Here is a 22175-nt window from a genome sequence, read left to right as displayed (position 1 = left end):
AGGAAGTTATTTGGTAACACATAGAAGAACAGTACATGAACTTGAACAAAATACAACATCGAAAATGAAAATATTAACTAAAAAGACAAAAATATTTTTTCCTTTGCTAAAGCACATTCTTTTTGTATTTACAATACTACGTTAACTATTTTCCACCTTGAAATTCCAGTTCCGAGGTTTCATCACAACCGTGTTGAGCGGGTGTGACGTTGCACTTCGTTGACGCACGCTTCTGGATGACGTGTGCAGGCCGTGCGCGGCCCCGCTAGCTCCTCCCGGGGAACTCGAAAGGGGGGAACAAAAAGAAACCGCAGCGCTTCATCGCTGTCTCTCTGCCGTCTGTCCGCTTTCTCTGACTCCGTCACGGGAGTTCAATGTGCGGCCTGCTCTTTGTAAGTACCCGGCGGGTTTTCTGCGTTCTTTTCGGAGCGAACGAGCCGCTTAGTTTGTTGGAGGAGAGTCGAATTTGGCGGCCGGCGCGGGGAGGAGAGGCGGGTGGTGTCGGGCGGCCATGCCATGGTATGGACGGCAGGAGCTTCTCTCCCCTGGTTTAATAATCTCCCTGTCGCCTGCCATACTCTACGTAAAAGTCCCTCGGTGACGGGTCCGTTTTAGTTTACACTAATGGCCGTTGAAGTAATTTGTTTATTCTACTACTAACTGTTCACCTTGACGACCTGCTGTGTGTGTACTTTACGCCAAGTGCTGCTAGCTTAGCTACGTAGCTAACAACACTTCTTCATTTCCACAGAACTGAGAACGTGTCCCACCACGCACGGTGAACTTTCTGTCATATTCGTACGGAAAACGTTCGGGGTTTTTCTTTTTAATCCCTTCTTTATTGTTGTAATCAGTAATGGCGTTTTAGTCAGCTTTCTGGATATTATATTCAATTGTTCATACTTGGTTGGTTGGTATTAATTTTTTGTTACTCACTCAGCCATGATGATGACTCTCTTCGACGACGTTGTGTTTTCTGCCGGTGAAATTGGTGACATGATTTGATTTTTGCGCGTGTTCCTTCGTCTTAATTTTTTTCTCGAGTGGTTTGTCAGCTTCTCGTCGTGCGACGTCGCAGTCACTTCTCCTGTCTTGACATTTTTGATTTTATGTATTTGTTTACTATTTGTTTAATTTTTAACAACTTCCCCGTTATTTGATTCAGTCCTTCGGTTTCGTGACGGACCGCGTGCGAAAGAAGCGCGCGAGGCTCGCGCCGCCGGGCTCGTGCTGCTCGCGGCGCGACGGAGCAGCCTCGTGGGCTGGGGAATGTGTGTGTGTGTGCGTGTGTGTGTGTCCGTCCGTCTGTCTCTGCGCGCGTGCGCCGATGCGACTCCCAGCCCTGCTCCACGCTGTCACGAGCCCGCGTGGCGTGTCGATGACATGCGTGACGCTATAGTACCCGGGCGGCGGGGTCGCGTCTCCAGTGACACGAGGGCAGGGCCGTTACAAGCTCGCGCGCTGTCGGAACGGGCGACACGAGCGTAACCCGACACGAGCGTCTGGACTGGATCAGCGACACACACACAGCACAGCACAGCACATGGCCACCGCACCGCTGTGTTGAAATGGTTGCTCAAAGGACAGGAACCGGCTTTCCAAACTCAAATCAGACAGATCCTGCCTTATAGGCTTATTACTCTTTACCTCACACGTGACGTTTGTCGAAAGCTTGCCTCTTAATGTAAATAATAATTTTTACTCTAATTTACCCATTTAGACAGGTCACCTGGTAGTTAATTTTTTTCCAATGCAGTTCAGGGTAAGTACCTTCCATTTACATTAGGACATTTGCTGACGCTTTAATTCAAGTCAAGGTGACTCAGTGTTATTTACCAGTTTATGCAACAGGGTAATTTTTACTGGAGCAGTTTAGGGTAAGTACCTTGCTCGAGGATACTACAGCTTGAGGTGGGGTTCAAACCTGTAACCTTTGGCTCCAACGGCCAGCAGCTCTAACCATTGCACACCTGCTGGCTGAGAAGAGAAACCATTTTTGCTGTTATATTGTCTGTCTTTGTGTGTTTATCTCATGTATTATTGTGGTAAGACCTAGTTTTTAATTTGTAAACTGTAATTTGACCAAGACTGTGTAACTTTACAGTGTACAGGTAATGACAGAACAAGGTAATATCTTATTTGTTGTGCGCTTAGTGTTAGCATTACATTCATTTATTTAGCTGATGCTTATCTCCAAAGCAGCTTATAATGTAGAGCGACCTACAGTTACCCAGTTGTGCAGCTGGGTAACTTTTACTGGAGCCATCTAGGGTAAGTACCTTTCTCAAGGGTACTACAGCCGGAGGTGAGATTCAAGCTGTTTCCATAGGCAGCAGTCCTAACCATTATTTTACCAGCTTTCACTGTAACAGCTCAGTGGATTTCCTCACCCTGGTGTTTGTTTCACAGATGCTGACTTGAGTTATGAACCCCACCAGCACTCTTAACCCTCCATGATCTGTGTTCATAACCACATTTAAAACTGTTCATGAGGTACATCGTTAAGAGTAGATTATTGCTGTCAGCGGTACCTTTTAATTCCCCCAAACTTGATCATCTCAAGTGATGGTGGTCTCTCACACACACACACCCTTCTGTTGTGAACAGTAGGGATCTCTCAACCTTTTGAAAGCCATCAATTACGACTTTCAACGGTTGTAAAATAACAGAACATATAATTTGTATGTTTTCAGTACCCCTTATTACCTTTTGTTAGTGCACTTAGTTCCTCAGCTGGTTGCTGTGTCATAAATAGGCCTGAGCTATATGTTCTGTTAAGAGTGAACTCCTCAGCAGCTTCCTTTTTTTTTTTTTTTTTTTAATCTAATTATGGGGGGGGGGGGGGAGAGAGATACACATTATAAATATCTGTGAATACAGCATAGTGTTAATGATTGTCACTGTCTGACATCTCTTCCTGTACTGCTTGTAAAAATATTTTCTGGCAATTGCAGCTACTCCTGATAAGTCAGTTATGCTTCTTTTATCTTCCCTGTCGATGTTGTGAACAGATGTCGAAGCTGTAGTGCTGCTACTTTATGGCTAGAAGTTGGTCAAGTGAGTCACGGGATCAGGGAGCAAGGAATGGCTTTGTGTTCCTGAAGGCTAGTCATTTCATCAACCATTTTTAAAATGCTTAGAAGGACCAAATAGTCTCTGTTCCTGATAATGTGTAGTGACATCTTACTTTTGGTCTTCAGCATTAGTGGAGTGAATGTTTGGGTGACTTGACATTTGCAAAGAGTGTAATTGCTAGATTTTCTAGAAAATGGCAGTGCACTCAGCAAGTCCTGAGAGATGCATTTGTGAACAGTTTCTCAGCTTTTACTAGAGCATGTGCATGTTAACTTCCTTTGCATTGGGAGTCCTTTGCTCAGGTGTACTTCTGCCAGGTCTTGTATGAACTCAAAACTGCAGCTTTGAGCTACCACACTACCTGCTTAGTAGGTCTTACCTGTGAAGTTCTTTGCAACAGAAACTTGCGGTTTTGACACTTCACTGGTAACCTCTTCAGGAAGGTATGAGCGTTTGCCCAAATTGTATTCTTCAGGTGGTGTCTAATCTGGCAGGCCACTTTGTCGCTGACCTTTTCATCACATCTTTTTAAACATGCTGTGTACTCAAAGTATCTACATCAGTTGACTCTTGACAGTTTGACAGCTGGCTTTTTTTTCTTTTTTTTTTCTTTTTTTTTTGGTGTGCGCGAGTGTAAGACCCTAAAAGTTTAGTTTCATTTTGAAACCCTTAGTTCTTTGGAGCTGATAACTGTGCCTTGTAGAGTTTTCTAGGTGGTTCACAATGAGGAACTTCTAGATTTCTGTGTTTAAAGATACTGCGAGTTTTCGTCTGAGGTATGGAACAGTGCTCACCTGTAGCTGTGTTCTGCTTCTAGCATTAGCAGCTTGTCTCCTGGGAAGTGCACAACCCTGATGTGTAGCAGAAGCAATCGCAGATTGCTTCAGCATATGAGGTTTTTGCTGCTTTCTTTATGGCCCTGAATTTGATGGCTGCTTTCCTTGCCGCCCTCTCTTGACCAGCTGGATCGTATCTCTGATAGCTGGGTCAAGCTGTTGCAGACACTTTGCCCCAGCTGCAGATTAAGCCAGGGTCACGGTGATCCACGCCATGCATCAGCGTCAGCAGGTCCACCCAGTGACGGACAGTGGCTGTTGTGTGACGAAAAAATTGCATGATGTGCTAGGTGTAGACTGTGCCAGTGGCCTCTTCCAGTATCACATGGCCACACAGTACCAGTAATTATTGTTTCAGAGCAGTGACCACTGGCATCATTACAGTACAAAATGATTATTTTTAGCTGACTTATGTTTTTGAGACTACTTTTTTTCCTAAGCTTCATTTTAAGCTTTCCAGTGAGGTAAGCATTCAGTGATTGTTTGAGAAGACATTGCCTCCCCCCCCCTTTTTTGTTTTTTTCCTCTTTTTTCACTCTACATTATACATCGGGCACCCATAAGAGTTTCATTTTCTGGGAGAAACCTGGGGTGGTAACATCTGACTTCAGGTTAAAATTCTCTGGTTAAAAGCTGCTTCTCAGAGGAGAAAGGATAGGAAGGAATTGCCCAACATTTGCTTAATGCCGTGCTCCCACTTCCCTGCAAATGGTCACTATGTGCCAGGTTGTTGTTGAGCTGTGAGATTTGGGTTTGAGCTTGCCATCACCTTACTGCCTGCCACCTCCCATCCCCCCATTAAAGATAGCCTACAGCCTCCCTTATTTGGTGCCGTAGCTTGTGCCTGATCTTCTCAAAGGAGCTGATTAGATTTGCAACAGGAGATTATGCCTTACCAATAGCTTGCAGTCAGTTGAGTCCCTCTGTCGTCATAGCAGCCCTTACTCATCTGCTTTTTGGCAACAGCTTTGTAGGTTTGTTTTTGTGTTTCCTCAGGGTTTCCCCCCATTAAATTCGGCTGCTTGCTCTTTTTCTGTGTTGTCTTTGACTTGATTAACCACTTCTATGTGCTTTTTTCCATTGCCTTGCAGTGAAGAATTTGAGATACTTCAGTTACCACTGTCAGTTCCTCTTGCTGTCTTTCACAATGTACACTACATTTCTGTAGCAAGGAACACAGCTGTGTAATTGCACCCAGAATAAGGCTGGCACAGCAGTAATAACTCTTAAACATGCAGTCGGTGCAAGCTTATGATTTGTTTGGTCCTTGCTGTTAATGGGGGTCTGGCGGTTTCAAAACTGTTGGTGATTCATCTTGATCTCATTGCCTGGTGTTACTGAAAAGTAGCTCAGACTGCAAACGTTACAATTAATGTTTACACACTTTGAATTTACCATGTTGTCTGTTGTCGTCTCAGTATGTTCCTAGTGGTAGTGAATTTTCAGACCATTCAGAGTCCCTAAAGAGTGTTGTTACTGTTTCCAACTCCATGTTTATTATTTATTTTCTTATTAAACTGGTAGTATGACGGTCATTAGTCATTGGCCTGGATGCATAATTCTTTATCTCAAACCTGCCTGTGATTTGCCAGATCAGGTTTAGCTATTAAGTGAACTTTCACATGTTCACTGCAGGATCATTCCTGTGGAACATTCCAGATTTAATCAACATGTTTATCTAGTTAGCAGGGTTACTTTTTCAAGCAATTGCTTAGGCTCATGATACAAGTGGAGAAGCTCTTGTCTTCTTGATTCTGGTGCTAGTTCCCTGTACTCCGATTCTTGATTTGGACCTCACATGGTATCCTTAATCCTGCCTTGATGACTCCAAGGAATCTGTGTCTGTAACCTCAGTACCCACAATGCCTGCACACCCCAATCTTATAACCCTTGTCTGCAAAGATTCTTTATTAAGTTTGGTGTCTTGTGGCTTACAGAAGGTTTGGTCCAGCACTAGGAAACAGTGGCTAGGTCTGTGGCTCACCCTTCCTCTAGTGCATTTACCCATTTCTTACAATTCCATGTAGTCAGTGGCATTTTATGCACAGCCAGTGATTGAATTTGACTGCATTTTGGACAAGGTTTCATAGATTATGGTGATTGGGTGTTGCCCTAGTAGGATGGGCTCCTAGGGCTTCTTTGGAATGTAACCACTGACAAATTTTCCTTTCCAGAGAAATGTTTTTCCACCTGAAGTTACATTTGAGAGATCAGCAGGTAACTTGAACCACCTGCTTTTATCAGATGATGTTTTGTAGGGAGTGGAGTGGATATTTACTTTGGAATCCTCCTGCTTAACTTTTAAGTTTCTTCAGACATGGTTTGTTACAATTATTGTACGTTTAAGTGGTACGTTAGTCAGTGTCACACTTCTCCCAGTTAGTCTTTTTCTTTGCCCTTATTGACTGTCAGCTGGACTTGCACAAATTCCAAGATGCGCATCTGCATGGGGTCCGTGTTGGTGTTTGGTTGCTACCATTTGCATGCCTCCTTGACACTGGATTGTGTTTTTCGGAAGTTCTGAAGATAGAGTAGTACCCTCGTAGAAGTCCTTAATTCATTCAGTAATTTAATGTTAACCGATTCAGACGTCAGCCAAAATGCGTTTTACCCTGTAAATGGCCTAATGTGTGCAAAAATTAAGATCCCGGTTCTTTTTTAATGATGATAAACAACTTAAAACGCAGAAAATGTGCGCTGTTTGTCTTTAATTTCTACCAACCACTTTCAGTAACCACTTGAGTGGGTTTGCAGTAAACTGGAGCCTATCCCGGAGACATTGGGTGCAAGGCTGAAGGTGTGGGAGGCACACCCTGGATTAGACGCCAGTCCATTGCAAGGTGTCTTTAATTCGCTAATGTAAAATTGATGAAAACAAAGAACTTTGTCATAAAAATTCATAAACCTAAATTTATCTCCCATCCCTACCCTGGAATTGGTCTACCTTCATGGATGATAGAAATTGTGGAGCCAAGGTTTAATTTTGATTGCAGGGTTTATATTGTATTGATTCTTGGTGAGGAGGGAGTTCCCATCACTCCTTTCTGCTTGTTTTTTTTTTTTAGTTGTGTTTTAAGTGTTCTGACATGTTTGTGAAGGTGTGCTTAACTGTTAATCCTTGTTGTGGTGGCGGGAATTGCTGGGTGGTTAGTTTTCCTTATGTTTCAGTGATGTTTTATTGTCAGTCATTCTTTAGAGTTTGGCTGCCTTTGCTGACCCTCCTTGAGTTGTGTTGTGTCCCTGTTGAATAGCACTGAATGGCTACCTGCTCTATGCTCTTAAGTAGACTAGCATCTTCAGTGCATGCAGTTTTTCCAAGTAAAGAGCAAGTAGGTGCTTTGGATTGTCTGTCGCTTCAATTTTACACAAATGTCATTGGCTGAGGGTAGGGGCTGCTGCACATTGATTGGCTGGAAGGAGCCTGAGCAGCCTAGAGCAAGGTGCACTAGGCCGTTTGAACCCTGAGGGTACTCGGGATGGTGTTAGGCAGTAGGACCAATAAGACGGTAAGAGGATGAAAGACAGTTAGTTGTTAGTCAAATCGATTAATTACTATGGAGGGCAAAACAGTGGCCCATAGAATGTTAGCCAGTGTTGTACTACACTTTTAATTTGTAGTTAATCCCTTCTGTATACCCATTGCTGTAAAGGGTGAGAGTTATTTCTCTAGCACCTTTGACTAACACAACCTTGTGTATTGGTGGTCATGTCCTGTTTTAGCATACCGCCCTGGTTTTTGTGCAGAGAAGTAGCCTTTTTAGAGATGCCAAATGAGTGTCTGCAGCATGATTGCGTTGTGCAACTCATTCATGCTTCTGTTGTGTAAATGAAATGTTAGTCACTTTGCATGTGAAACTGTGACTCACCTGTTGCCGTTGGCAAGGACACCTGCATGTGCTAGTTGTCTGTATGAGTGACTTCCTGCCAGTGTAACGTCGGAAGTCCTGAACATTCACCGCCTGCCCAGCCCAGCCCAGCCCTCCCCCTACATGGCTCTGTGAGGCACCAGTAGTGGTGTGAAGCTTTTTGAAGTTAGAATTCATTCCATCACTCAGCACTCGCCCGATGAAGGGTGGAAGGAAATTGGAGGTGGTTGGCCCGGCAAAGCCATCTGATCTGTGGCCTTCTGCAACAGCAAGCATGGCACAGCTTCCTCCTGCTGTATTCTGCTCAGTGTGGGTTGCTAAAAAGTGTGGCCTGATACTGTGCCACACTCATGAAGTGTGCACGAGTGCTCGAGAAGTGTGGAGTTTGGGAGCAGGCTGACGTCATGTGTGGGTGTTTTGATCTTGGACAGTATGAAGCTGTGGGTGTCTGTCTCCCCCACCCAGCAAGACCAGTTTATGCTACAGCTGGTACAGTATTGTAGGTTGTTTCATGAACAATAATGTACAGTTAAAATGTTCTTACTAGAAGGGGATCCTCTTTAAAGGCTTTAATTGTAGAATAATGTTTTTTTTTTTTTTATATCGGAGTTCTTGAAGTTGTAATCCTACGTCCGTTTCTTTCCCTTCGCACAATTATTTATAAGCCCAGCACTATGTGAAATAACTGGCACGCTGTAGGAAAGCGGGTGGAACGTACAAATGTACTATCCCCGTGACTCAAAGCCTGCTACTGCCAGTAGGGTTTGCCCACAGAGCGAGGGAGTCTCTGCCTGTTTGATCCGGTTGTCTGGTGACTTTGAGCAAGGCGCTGTGCACAGCAGTGGGCGGGGTGGATTGCAAGAGGGTGGGCTGGTTGGCAGGCACCCTATCTCTCCCACGGCCCCCCTCCCCTTACCCCAGAGCCAAGGACTTGGCTTAGTGCTGCCAGGTCACCTGCTTGTACAGGGGGGTGTCGGTGCTGTTCCCTTTCAATGCCTTTAGGCAGCCTGGCAGTGTTGAAGCTCAGTCCTGGGACTTTTCAGCAGACTGGGAGTGGAATTTATTGCGTCGGAAAAGGCCCCAGCAATCCCAGATCATACTCATGGTGCTAAAGGATGTTCTCAGACCCCTGGGCGAGTATGTAATTTTATGTACGGGCCTAAATACAATTACATCTATTGTATAAAAATCTTTTTTTAAAAAAAAAAAAATACAACTCAACAATTATTTAGCTGAGGCTTTAAAAAAAAAACTTGTTAAAATGATTGATCCATTTATTACGCTGGGAAATTCTTGTCAGCTTAAGTGCCCTTAGGTGCCTTGCTCAAGGGTTTTACAGCAGAAGTGAAGACTGGAGTCTGGGCCTTCACCTGGAAGGAAGTGACACTAATCACAGTGGTACCTGCTTCTTTTAATTCACCATTTTCTACTGCTTTTTCAGGCTGTGGAAAAGTCTCCTGTGGTAAAATTCTAAGGTTTCGGCCAATGGCCAAAATTTAGGTCCTTCACTGCCGAGCCGTTTGCTTTCCCAAAGCAAGTAATCAAACAATGTTGCAACCAGAAAATGAAAAATGTAACTACTAATAAAGTGTCTGAAGTGTGAAAAGTGGTGTTAACTAATGTAACTGAGCAGTCTATGCGTGGTTTAAGTAGATGAAATTCCTGTTAAGTACAAATTGGCAGTAATTGATCCTGGATAAATCAAAATGTAATGAATTTGACATCTTTGCTATTGTGTGCTACCATGTTTAGGCCTTAACTTTGTGTGGTTAAATTTATGTTAATAGTTTCAAGTACATAGATTCGGTCCCTAATGTTAATGTGGAGAAATTCTGCATTTTTCCGATGCTTTTCTCCAACTTACCATGTTGGGGTACGTACAACTATTTACCCATTTATACAGCTGGGTAATTTTGCTAGAGCAATTTAGGGTAAGTGCCTTGTTCAAGGGTCATACAGCTCGAGGTGAGACCTGGGTCCAAAGGCCGCAGCGCTAAACACTACGCTACCGGTTGCCTCATATTTGTATCTGAAAGCCAGTTGTCTGTAGTAGTATGTGATTAAATTTGTTTTTCAGCTCATCAGTTAGCTATTTTTCTGAGAATATATTTTTCAGTTTTGGTCTGGCATTTTATAAAAGCAATTGTAGCCCAGTCTGATTTTGCTACTACTGCTGTATTTGGAACGGTGGCAATATTCTGTTTTTGTGAAATGTGCGCTTTGACGTAATTAGTACTTCTTCCAAGTTCTCTAATCAAATGTCAGCTATCATGTGCTTTTCGTGATCAAGGACAGAAAGCCGTTGGTTTACTGATATGTCCTGCTGAATCCTGCCGAATCCTGCCAGCTGTGGGGAAAGTTCACGTTGGTTCAGACTAGCCCAGAGCATTGATCGTGTAGCATATTGTGAAATGATGGAACCCGTCCGGGCTTCTTTGTGTTAGCTTATTGCGAAGAAGAGACGGGACTTATCTTCTCCCTCAGTTTGGATGAGTACAAGTTACAGTGCAAGTGGAGACTACAGTGGCAAAAACTTGATGTCTGTGCTTCTGCCCCGCTGATCCTCTGGGTCTTGCTGCCGTTTATGAAGTGATCGAGTGTATGTGTGTGGTGGTAACTTTGCCTTTTCTGGTTTGAGGCAGATTCTCTGAGAGCGTTCTGCAGATTGCCCTGCTGTGCTGCAGCAGTGAGCCGACTTCCTAGTCGCTGTCTGATTTGCATGGTTTTCCGAGCAAAGGGAGGATGTAGCTCTGCTCTTACTGTCATAAACGCACTCAGCCATTCTTGGTTGCCAGTTGGTTCTCTTCAGACTTTTCAAATTTACACAGCAGGCACATTTGCATTTAGATGTTAGTTTGATGTCGAAAGCATTGATGCTTTTTGAGTCAGCCACTGTGGAATTTATGTTCGTGTGTGTGATCAACCATTGCTTGCTATTTTGCTGTTGGGCAGAACGTTTACTGTGTTGGGTGAACTTTTCTTCTAGTCATTTTAAAAATGTCTTTGTACCACCTGCTGAACAATGGTTTGTGCTCAGATTTTGTCCTTATGATGCAGTTTGAGGTAAACTGTGCCCCTTGTAGGTGGGCCTCTCTGTACAATGGCAGTTCCATCAAAGTGTTCAACCCAGAGGCCTCCTTTGAGCAGACAAGAAGGCACAGCGCAACCTTTTGCTTTCATGTGCTCTTCAACAGATAAGTTGTCAGTGCGCCTGGTGTCAAGTATGAGTGTGTCTCAAAGGCCCGATTGTGAGTTGGGGAGAAAAGGATAAGGGGAAAAGTGCGCACACTTAAAGTGTAAATGTTTTAATTCAAAGCTACTAGGACAAGCATTTTGCTGGAAGTGGAACGTATCCAGTTCTTTAGTTGTTTTGCCACCTACTGCTTCTGTTTCACGTGTGACATTTTGTTACCTTAAGGAAAGGGAGGAAAGTTTCCCTTCTGAATTTACCTTTTGGTGGGGCCAACTCACTGGAAATCAGACTCATCACAAGACCCTTCAGTGTAGATGTTTTTTCCCCTCCTTCGAAGGAAGTCCACTGCGTTTCTTGAGGGCAGAAGCGGAGCTGGCGGGTGGGGGCGCATGAAAAGCGTGGGACCAGTTTGAAGCCCTGCGCTCATATAATCCTCACCTTGTGACAGCTTCTGACACTGAGCCGTAGTTCAGGGAGTTCAGGCGCGCCCTGTCCCTCTATGTGCGTGCAGTTCGTAACAGCAGCTAGCGGGACACTGCCTTTCTTTGTGCTCAGACTCCAGTGGGTACCCACAGAGCTCGGTGTGGACCCAGATGACTTAGGCTGAGAACATATAGTTCCTGAATTTTTAAATGTCGTGAAACTTTTAAGTTGGCTGAACTGGTTGACGCTGGGTGGGTGAGGTTCTTGCTGTTGCAAAAGTGTCTTCGTCTTCTGCAGATATTGGTTACCCGGACCATGCCATAGCCTGATTAATAGGACTCCTGCAGACTGTGTTCAGGATTCAGGTTTAATGCCTTTTCAGTGACACTGAAAAGACCATCGTGACCGATGGCCTTTGTAGCAATCACAAAGAATCCTAGACTGCAGCCCACTCCGTACAGTGTGACCTTTGGGTGCTATCCACTCGTATTTGTTTTTAAAAAGATCTTGTGACAGTGTCAGTTTTGCCTGGTTTTGGTCAGTGTTTTTCTTTAACCCGCTGTCTTCATTTTTGTCTTCCTGCAGCGTTTCTGTGTTGATTTGGGCCGCCCATTTATGGCGTTTGTGAGTGTCAGCGGAGACTTCTGCCAGGCACAGCACCTCGCCTCTGCGGACAAGTGAATCATTGGCCCCCCAGAGGACTACGCTACCCAGAAACCCCCCTGAAGACCAGCATTCTTTGGACTGAAGCTGCTCTGTTCTACTGCCCCCTGGGATCACGCGTAGTCCTTGGCCAGAACTTCCCCAGTTCCCAGCTCAGGCATTATATACTACCAGTAAAGTTGACTGCTTCTTGCTTTCTTTGTCGTCAGTCAATCGGAACACCTCTCCTGAATGGGGTAATCTACAGCAGTAATCTAGATGAATAGTTAAATGATTTGCTCTAAACTGCACTGTTCTCCGTGCTGTACTTGTGTTGAGAACTGTGGAAATAATGTGTAACTTTCCCACTGTCCATGTGGTTTTTCTCCCTCATTTTAAGTTTGTGTTAATCTGTGTATGATGTCTGCAGACGTCTTGCCAACATGAATCGCCCCGCAGCCGTTGAGATCACCCATGACTGCATGAAGTTCCTCATCACCCACAACCCCACCAATGCAACGCTCAACAAGTTCACTGAGGTAAGTTTCCATGTGTCCACTGTGGAGATTGCTCTTGAGTAAAGCAGGATCCTTCCACATGGAGAGTTGCTTAAGTTTCCTTCATTGGAAACATTCCATGCTTAAATGTGTGTGCTTCTGTCTCTTACTCACTCAGGAGCTGAAAAAGTTCAAGGTGAGCACTCTGGTCCGGGTATGTGAGGCCACCTATGACAAAGGACCTGTGGAGAAGGAAGGCATTGAGGTCCTGGTGAGTCTCCTTTTCACTGCAGACTGTTGCTCTACTAGAAAGGAGAAATGATCATGCTAACTTCTGTTATGTTATGTCTGCTATGTTTCTTATACTCAATTGAGCAATGAATTTTGGAACATCAAGGAATGCAAATCAGTGGAACATTTCTTATAACTGAGCAGTTCACCTTCCACAAAAAGTCACACTTGAGAATTCCAGGTGTAACATCAGTGGCATTTCGGTGAAGCTGGAACTGAGGAATACTGAAGTTCATCTTTAATAGCCTTACCCCTGTAGGCTCAATCCAGAATCTGTAACAAGAAATGCTCTGCTGTACTCCATTGCTCCAAGTTCTAGTCCGACTCACCTTTACAAGTGATCGGAATCATGTTGTTATCCTAGATCACCAACTGTTCCAGGAATTTGCCTTGGCAATTCTCCAAGCATTAATTATATACAAGCATGTATGATGTCACAATAAGTGGCAGCGTAGTAAACCGGGGTTAGTGTTCACTATGCACTTATTGTGGGGCACATAATATTCAGGTGATACACAAAATACACATTTCACTATATACAAGACGTTCCATCATACACACAATTTATACCAATATGTATCAATAGTATGTCACAATATACATGTTAATGCCATTCAAAATATATCATATGTTTTAAATGTACTTGAATGATGGTACATGTTGGTCAGTTTCTTTCTGTAATGGGTGTCTTGTGCCCTTGGTGTGGCACCTGTGATCTATTTGTGGTGATTTACACCACAAAAAAGAAATGGGGTTTAATCAAGTGGATGGAGTGAGACTTAAGGGTGCTCACATTTCAGTAGTGTGACACTCGTGCAGTAAAAGATTTGCGTTGAATCTGAACTGGCGCTGCTGGCTGCAGGCTGCTGTCCTGGCCCAGATCTGGGTCAGTCGGGAACACCGACAGCCTGCCGCTGCAGCATAGGAGAAAATCCTGGCCTGTTTAAACAAAGTAGGATGCAGCAGCGAGCAAAGCCGCCCAGCAGCTGTCCTTCTGCCCCTTCCATACTGTCGTTGTGGCGGCACTGAGTTTCTCTGTCTGGGGTGGAAAGGAAGAGAGCGGGATGATGGCACATATCCATGAAGCTGAACACGGTAGCTATCCCTACTGCAACATCAACCCAAAACACATACCGCTGGTCTCTTACAGCGTTCCCCCTTGTGCTCGTGACACCCCTACTCTGCCTGGCAGAAGGGCAAATGCACAAGCATCGCTGTCACAAACATGTAAACTCTCTTGTGTGTGTGTGTGTGTGTGTGTGTGTGTGTGTGTGTGTATGTGTGTGTGTGTGTGTGTTTCACTGATGCATGGATGAGACACTACTTACAAGGAGTTAATCTAGCAATGTAGTCACCTTGGTGAATAAGGTGTGTGGGCTAGTAACACTACATAGTATCTGTTGTAAGTCGCTTTGGACAAAAGCGTCTGCCAAGCGAATAAATGTAAATATATATTTCCTCTCTCACACGTTCATGCATGCATTGCACCCACTCACCCAGAGTCATCTTGAATGTCCTTGCTGTGCGAATATGCTGATGTGTAGATCAAGGCATGATTCAAAATGTGTTCAAAATAATCTTGTGTCTGAGTCAGAGACCCCTAGAGCCTGTATGCTTACTGTGACAACAGGAGTGCGTAGACACAGCCATTCTGTGGGTGGTCACGCCCTTCTAAAGGTGCGCAAACACGCTCTTGCTCGGATCAGCTCATCATGGGGTCGCCCCGATTGCTGTCGTTCCCTCTTCTTGAAGAAGTGATGTGTGTGTGGTATCAGGCCAGCGTTTGCTTGTCAGCAGTCTGCCGGATCTCATGCAACGTACTATGAGATACTCGCTTCTTGCCAGCAAGGGGAAGTGGTTTTGTGGCCATCAAACTGCAGGGTTTATACTTCTATGTTGAAGTAGTATTTTTTTTTTTTTTTTTTTTTAAAAATATTGCCTAATATGAACTGTATTAGTTTCTGTACAGTCATACTAATCTATTGGTACCTGAATGCTTTGTTTGCATTATAGCTCCTTAGAGGGTTACAAATACTTTGGTGTGTTTGTTTTTCCTAGCAAAAAATTAAGCAAAGCTCTGCGAAGATCTTAGCCTCAAGGGATTAAGGAAAGACAAGCTTGAAGTTAGAAAATAATGCTCCCCCCCCCTCCTTTAGAGCAGTTGGCAACTTCCCAACAGGATTAGTCTTGAATTGAGAACACAGGAGAGGGGGCCATTAAAAATGAAAAGGAACAGAGTGGCCGTTTTGCTGGGGGTCCGCTGCAACACCGACTGTTTACGCAGTTGCACTGTGTGCATCTTAGTCTCTCCCCATGCATTACCTGTGTCCTAAGATGGTTCCAGAACTATAGGGATTCCTCCAGAGGGAATCCCCAGTGTGGGAATCACTGTTAACAGCAAAAAAACAAGACCCCAGGCCTCCCCTTTCTTTTCCCTTTTCCACCATCTCAGTTTCAACCCATGTTACTGGTCCCTGCTATAAGAAACACTGCCATTGCGTAGAATGAAACAGTAAGTATGAGAATGGTGGGAAGGGCCCCAGTGAAGAAACATAATAAAGACATGTGTAATGCTGCATATCTCCTTGGTTGGAGATCTGAAATATGAGCACTTCATCCAGTTCCTGTAGGGTGAGCAGTGTTGCATTGATATTTGATGGTGAACTTGGGTCTCTTACTTGGATTTTCACCACTTATGAAGGAGAAAATACTAGTCTTTTGTGCATTTTAATTGGCCCCTCCAGTCTTGTCTGTTTCTTATGCCATTTCTTTTTGTAAGATATTGTCTCCCGTAGACTTGTCTAATGGTGATGTGTGTGAGAGTTTGGGGCAGGTCCATGAGAACAGGAATGGGAATTCTGCCATCACCACCGGTGCTGGACTGGAGTTGTCTCCCCCTATCCACTGCCTTGCTCTCCAACACCAGCCCACAGTGTCAGCTCTCGTCTGATGTCAGGGTTGGGCTACACTAAGCTGGAGGATAATCATAAGCGCTCATATGCTGATGGTGTGTGGTGGCCCGAGTGACCTTTCTGCTTGTCGATGAAGTATGACAGCCACATGCACAATTTAAGTTCACTGGAGATGCTGTGATTATATGGCTTTTGTGCATTTGCATGTTACCCGTAATTTTGCTTGACAGCCGTGAATTTACTAACGAAGTCAGAGGTCAGACTCTTCAAACCTTTTTAAATGATACGAAAACCACAGTTGGTGAACACATCACGAGGTGACAGGGTCTGTTTCCTACTGTCCATGATGGTTTTCCCATCTTTGTTCAGCTGCTGGTGAGAGAACATACTTGTGCCTCATGACCTCAGGTTTGTTTGGGGAATAAATGTAGACTGAAGTTTAATTGTCAGTTTGTCATCTTGAGGCCAAGCTTTAACTAGCCTCTCTTAAGGCTACGTATTAAGCCTGTAGCCTCATTGCACCCCTCCTTCTGCAGGACTGGCCATTCGACGATGGTGCCCCCCCTCCAACCCAGATTGTCGATGACTGGCTGAACTTGCTGAAGGTGAAGTTCCGCGAGGAGCCGGGCTGCTGCATCGCTGTGCACTGCGTTGCTGGACTGGGCCGGTAAGTTATGGTGCCCTTCTCGCTTATTTGAGCAGAGCTTGATCGCACCCTTTCGGCATGTTGGGTTGGGTGCTGCATTCGCATGCCTGGTTTTCCAGAAATCTTTAATTTGTATGTCACTTTGTAGAAAGGCATCTGCTAAATAAATGTAAATGATTTCACTTACATTTATTTAACAGATGCTTTTCTCCAAAGCGACTTCCAATGAACTGTGTAGTGTCATCAGCCCACACACCTTATTCACCAAGGTGACTTACACTGCTACATACACTACTTACAATGGGTCACTCTTCCATACATCAGTGGAACATACTCTGTCGCTCTCACACACTATGGGTGTACCAGAATGGTACACCAGAGCACCTGGAGGAAACCCGGGCAGACGCGGGGAAAACATGCAAACCCCACACAGACTGAGCGGGGATCATCTCCCAGGCGCTGTGAGATGGCAGCACTACTTGCTGTGCTGCTGATTTCAGGATTCTGTATCGATCTACAATGATCTGAAGACCACTAATAGCTGTCACCCCTCAAGCTTTTTAATATGCCTAGACAGCTGATGTAGTTGACCATTGGCTTGGCTTGATGCTTATTTTTTGTTTCCCATTCATGATCCAAAACGTCTGCGTCCTAAACCATAACTATCATAGCTAACCATAACTATCCAGATCGAACATTTGGCTGTCTGCACAAAGTCCTTTATTGCTCTGAAACTTCATATTAGTCCTTAGAATGTATCCAACATTTGATCTGATGCCTTTATTTTCTTTTTATCTGTTTTTTACTAGTCTTTTTGGCATTTTACTTCACATGGGGAAGTTCCTGGTCACACGTTCTTTTATCTGTCTAAAACACCATTGGTGTTTTAAAGTCCTTCAGAATGGTTATGGTTACTTTTTCACCATCTCTGTGGCCGTAAACCTTTTGGATGTTATGCGTTTCTGTTGGAAAAAACCCCAAGGGCACTTAACAGAAGAAAACCGTCCTTGGGGACTACTCAGTTGTGAAGGCGTGGAAGCTATTAAGTAGTACGTTTAGGTGAGGGCAAATCACATGATTTCAGCATTTCTGCAGTGATTGAGTTAGCCGAGATTAGTATTGCTGTGGGCAGTGTTATCTACTTCTCATTCAGAATTTTTAGGGATTTACTAAGTAGGTTATGGGGGAGGAGAAACAAATTCCATAAACATTTGAATGATGGATATTTTGGGTTCATTTGACCATCTCGTCATCTTAACGTTTAATTAGCTCACAGAATTTGTCAGTTAAGGTATGTCTGAATCATTTGTACAGCTAGGTGTTTTCACTGTAGTAATGTAGGTGAAGAACTTGCTCCAGGGTACTAAAGCAGTGGTTGTGAGCGGGTGCCGAACCTTCAAGTTACAAGTTCTGGTCTCTGTAGCCGATGTGCCGCCTGCTGCCTCCTTACGGCTCTGATTTCCGGTTTTATGGTATCAGGAGTATAGGTATTTTAATCTTTGGTGGAGGGAGACTTGACCTAGACCCTTCATGCATCATTGCACAATAAAGGTCACATTTGAAGTTAAGTTTTCTGGGCAAGACCCAGAAGAGTCAATGAGTTACAGGGCAGCAGCACATTCGGAAGCAGGTCACAAATGGTTAGCTTGTTCCTGTTGCTCCCTAGGAGCCGTGAAGTTTCAGGAAACGGATGTTCCTGTTTGTGCTCCGACCTTTTATTTTCTTTAGCAAGTTTTTTTTTTTTTTTCTTTTTCTTTTAACAAGCCCTTGCTCTCTGTTGATCTCTTCCAGAGCACCTGTCCTGGTGGCTTTAGCCTTAATCGAGTGTGGGATGAAGTACGAAGATGCGGTGCAGTTCATCCGACAGTAAGTTCCTTTTCCTCTTGGTTTTGCGCCCATGATGCACTTGCTGTTCTCGAATGCCATGAAAATGTCAAATTTATTTACATCTTTTTTTGTCCGTTCCTCATCGTCACTTGAGGAAAAGACGTGGCGCCTTCAACTCCAAACAACTGCTTTACCTCGAGAAGTACCGGCCCAAGATGCGCCTCAAGTTCAAAGATGGCAATGTTCCCAACTGCTGCATTCAGTAGGGTGTCAGTGAGATGACAGGAAAACAAGAATGCAACTTTAATTATTATAATTGTAATAATGATTCACATGGCAGTTGATTACAGACAAGCGAAGGCAAAGGTTTTTTTTTTGTGGATTCACCAGCTGAACAAGAAGGTCAAAGGTCAAAGCACACAGGAAGGCCCACCTGCTTACCAGTGTCCAGTAATGGGCAAGAGTTTTCCGCACAGTTCCGTCTGGTAACCAGTGTCTAGTCATGGGAGCTTTATTTTTTCATTTTGTTTTTCATACGTAACAGCTGAACAATGATGAAGAGATGTAGAGATGCCTCTATATTAAATATATAATTTATATTTATCTAAATATAAATATAAATTATCATATGAATGGTCCAGGCGAATGGATTATACACACTATACATTTCTCTCAACCCGTAAGTTCAAACAGAATGTCAATGTCTTATTTACTTTGGGGACATTTTTTCCATCCTGCACAAAACAAAATTTCTCTCGGATGCAGTAAGTTTGGTTTTTTTTTTTTTTTTTTTTCCTTCCCCCTTCTCCCCCCCTTTTCAAGTCCTGTTTATAAAGTTAGGTTTTCCAGGGTTTTTATGTATAATGAACTGTGTTTACCAGACATGGCACCTCTGTTGGGTTTGGAGGGAACATTCCACCCCTCTTCACTTTTGCTTGATGCTTCTGTTGGGAGTGCAATATTGAGCCCACCTTGGGAAGCCTCTCCACTGTGACCGTCCTACAGAGCACCCGCGTTCCTCACGGGAAGATGCTTTGCAATGTTTAGGTACTTCCTGCTCACTGTAACCTCACTCTTCCTGCTGGGTTCACTATAGGACACACTTACAGCTGTGCTGTCTCTCCCCCCTCCCCACAATATTAAAAAGAAAAAAAAAAAAAACAAAAAAAAAAAAAATCCTGTTAACTAATTTAAACCCTGAGTCCTTCTTTGGGAACCAAGTGAAATGTATGAAAATGATTGGATCCCCTATGAATTTTTGTCCCTTTCGAACCCTCCCCCTTCTTATTGCTTTTAAAATTTGAAATAAAATGAACTTTTTCTGCTTTTAAGATGTCCTTGGGTTCAGTTTGTCCCAATTATGGGTGCACGACAAATAGGTTTCTTCCATGAAGACCAAAGGTATTCATTGATTGGTTATTTAATGGTTTGTAAAGGAACGTCTAATCTCTACATCTTCGCAGTGTTTGTTTCAAAGGCAGAGCAGATGAGGTGGGAAGGTATGTAAAAATTGTTATTCTCAGATAAGTGCATTTAAAATCCCCGAGGGACATTGGGCCCCTGTGCCCATCTACTTGGTTCAGCAGCTCTCGTTCAGACAGCTTGTAGACACTTAAGAGCTACTCTTACAAGAAATGATTTCTTCTAGTTGTAACAGCTGGATAATTTCAGTGAATCAATGTAAATTAGGCAAATACTAGTTTCATTCTCAGCCTGTAAACTTGTGTGAAGATAAACATGTTGGCAACCTGTTTTGACAACAGGTGTACAACTTTTTTTTTTTTTTTTTTTTTTGAATTCTGATGTTTCTTTTGTCATCAAGTTGTAGATTTGTCATCCAGCGCAACAAACCACTCGAATCGCTGTGGGTGAGTTTTACATCACCTTCCAAGGTAGTAAATTCTCATCTTGGTTGTGACCGTTTTAATCTTCAGCCCCGTACATATGTTTTATCAGTGGTTTAGCAGGTAGCTTCTGTTTCAGATCCTAGTTGAGTACCAGATCTTGAGGAATGCGTTGCTCAGAATGAACTTTGGATTTCTGAAAATGAGTCTGGAATGAATCAAGTTTTTCCCTGGAAATTTTTTTAATTTGTATTGTTTTCCCTTAATTTTTAATAGACCCAGTTTAGCTGCATTATGATGGGGCTAATGCAAGTAGAATTACTGGAGAAGGATATGTTTATTAAAATAAAATGTTCCATCAGCAGAAAGAGACTTGGTGTTTGCATTATGTGGACTACACCATTAATGAGTGGTTTGGCAGGTCTGGAGGAGTTTGAACAGTATTTCATTCATCTTAAGTCAAGATTGGATTTTTCTTTAAAATTTAAACTGCACCCTTGGAAATTTTCTACGTAAGGGGGTCGACGTGCTAACGGACAAAGATTTGACCTTGAAGTACATGCACAAAAGCACCTGCGACTTGGGTCTACTGTATTCCATTTCCCAATACATCAGCAATAAGAGCTCTGATATTGAGTTCTTTGAGTCGTTTTGCAATGGATCAGTCACAAAAATGGCTAAATTTATTCACTCAAGGGGAAGGGTGCAAGGAAAAACTGCAACACAGAAACTGTAGGTCAAAGCTGCCCAAGAGACATAGAGGGACACTTAACAGCCTAGATGGTGAAATCAGTAGAATAAGGGCCTTGAGAATTACCAGAGAATGGAATCAACACCTCTTTGACCCAGTCTAAACAAAACTGTGTGAGCTTCACAAATCTGGTATTTATGGTAAGGCTGCAGTTTGGACAACTGCTGGTATCCAAGGTCAACGTGCAAAAACTCATAACCTGGATCCCTCATTGGGGGGGAGAAGTTATATAGTCTTGATTTCCTTTGTCGGTTTTGTGTTTGGGGGTTGTCTAAAAATGCCCTCAGCTCTTGGTTGCCATTAAGCATAGAGGCAAGTCTTTAATGGTAGGTGCAGCTGTCTGGCATGAGTCATTGGTGCACAGGGCTGCTCAAGGAATGTGACCAGGTGCACCCTCGGATGCAAACACTATTTTCCAAGTCAGTAATGTCATATACAGTACAAAACAGATTTAAGGCTGGGTCTCGTGAACATGGTGCAACACCTTCCGTTCCCTCCTCGTTCATAGACCTGAATGTTTCGGCTTTAGGAGAGATTCTCAGGGAGGTGTGGTGTGTTTCCTATTGAAATGATATGCAGTATCCTGCTGCATGTTGAACATGGCTTGTATGTCTGCATTCCAAGAAGGTTCAGCCAGCCCTTTTTAACAGACGTTTCTATATACACTGCTCAAAAAAATTAAAGGAACACTTTGAAAACACATCAGATCTCAATGGGGAAAAAAATCATGCTGGATATCTATACTGATATGGACTGGGAAATGCGTTAGGAACAAAAGGATGCCACATCGTTTGATGGAAATGAAAATTATCAACCTACAGAGGGCTGAATTCAAGGACACCCTGAAAATCAAAGTGAAAAAATGATGCAGCAGGCTAGTCCATTTTCCTGAAATTTCATTGCAGAAACTCAAAATGGTACTCAGTAGTTTGTAGGGCCCCCACGTGCTTGTATGCATGCTTGACAACGTCGGGGCATGCTCCTAATGAGACGACAGATCTGGACCAGGGCATCACTGAGCTCCTGGACAGTCTGAGGTGCAACCTGGCCGCGTCGGATGGACCGAAACATAATGTCCCAGAGGTGTTCTATTGGATTTAGGCCAGGCGAGCGTGGGGGCCATTCAATGGTATCAATTCCTTCATCCTCCAGGAACTGCCTGCATACTCTTGCCACATGAGGCCGGGCATTGTCGTGCACCAGGAGGAACCCAGGACCCACTGCACCAGCGTAGGGTCTGACAATGGGTCCAAGGATTTCATTCCGATACCTAATGGCAGTCAGGGTGCCATTGTCTAGCCTGCAGAGGTCTTTGTGTCCCTCCATGGATACGCCTCCCCAGACCATCACTGACCCACCACCAAACCGGTCA

At 43.8% G+C, this 22175-nt stretch overlaps 1 protein-coding gene across 2 annotated transcripts; it reads left to right on the top strand.

Moving 5' to 3' along the window:
* The first annotated feature begins 255 nt into the window (after positions 1–255).
* Positions 256–19539, top strand: ptp4a2b (protein tyrosine phosphatase 4A2b). Of its 2 annotated transcripts, none has more exons than XM_018759864.2 (7): positions 256–392; positions 11979–12292; positions 12466–12574; positions 12711–12803; positions 16272–16402; positions 18173–18247; positions 18363–19539. In XM_018759864.2, exons 2-7 carry the CDS (start codon positions 12288–12290, stop codon positions 18472–18474), a joined length of 525 nt encoding a protein of 174 aa, XP_018615380.1. In that variant the 5' UTR covers positions 256–392; positions 11979–12287; the 3' UTR covers positions 18475–19539. The 2 variants fall into 2 exon arrangements, with proteins under 2 accessions (XP_018615380.1, XP_018615381.1); XM_018759865.2 differs by lacking the exon at positions 256–392 and adding an exon at positions 8811–8914.
* The last annotated feature ends 2636 nt before the right edge of the window (positions 19540–22175 follow it).

The sequence above is a fragment of the Scleropages formosus genome, chromosome 23, assembly GCF_900964775.1.
Source record: "Scleropages formosus chromosome 23, fSclFor1.1, whole genome shotgun sequence".
Lineage (NCBI taxonomy): Eukaryota > Metazoa > Chordata > Actinopteri > Osteoglossiformes > Osteoglossidae > Scleropages > Scleropages formosus.
Note: the sequence above shows the minus strand (reverse complement) of the source record. Positions and strands in the feature narration are given on the sequence as shown.

Coding starts and splice junctions, on each gene's coding strand:
- ptp4a2b (XM_018759864.2), top strand. Junction 12,804..16,271: donor AGGAAGGCATTGAGGTCCTG/GTGAGTCTCCTT, acceptor CTCCTTCTGCAG/GACTGGCCATTCGACGATGG. Junction 18,248..18,362: donor GCGGTGCAGTTCATCCGACA/GTAAGTTCCTTT, acceptor TCGTCACTTGAG/GAAAAGACGTGGCGCCTTCA.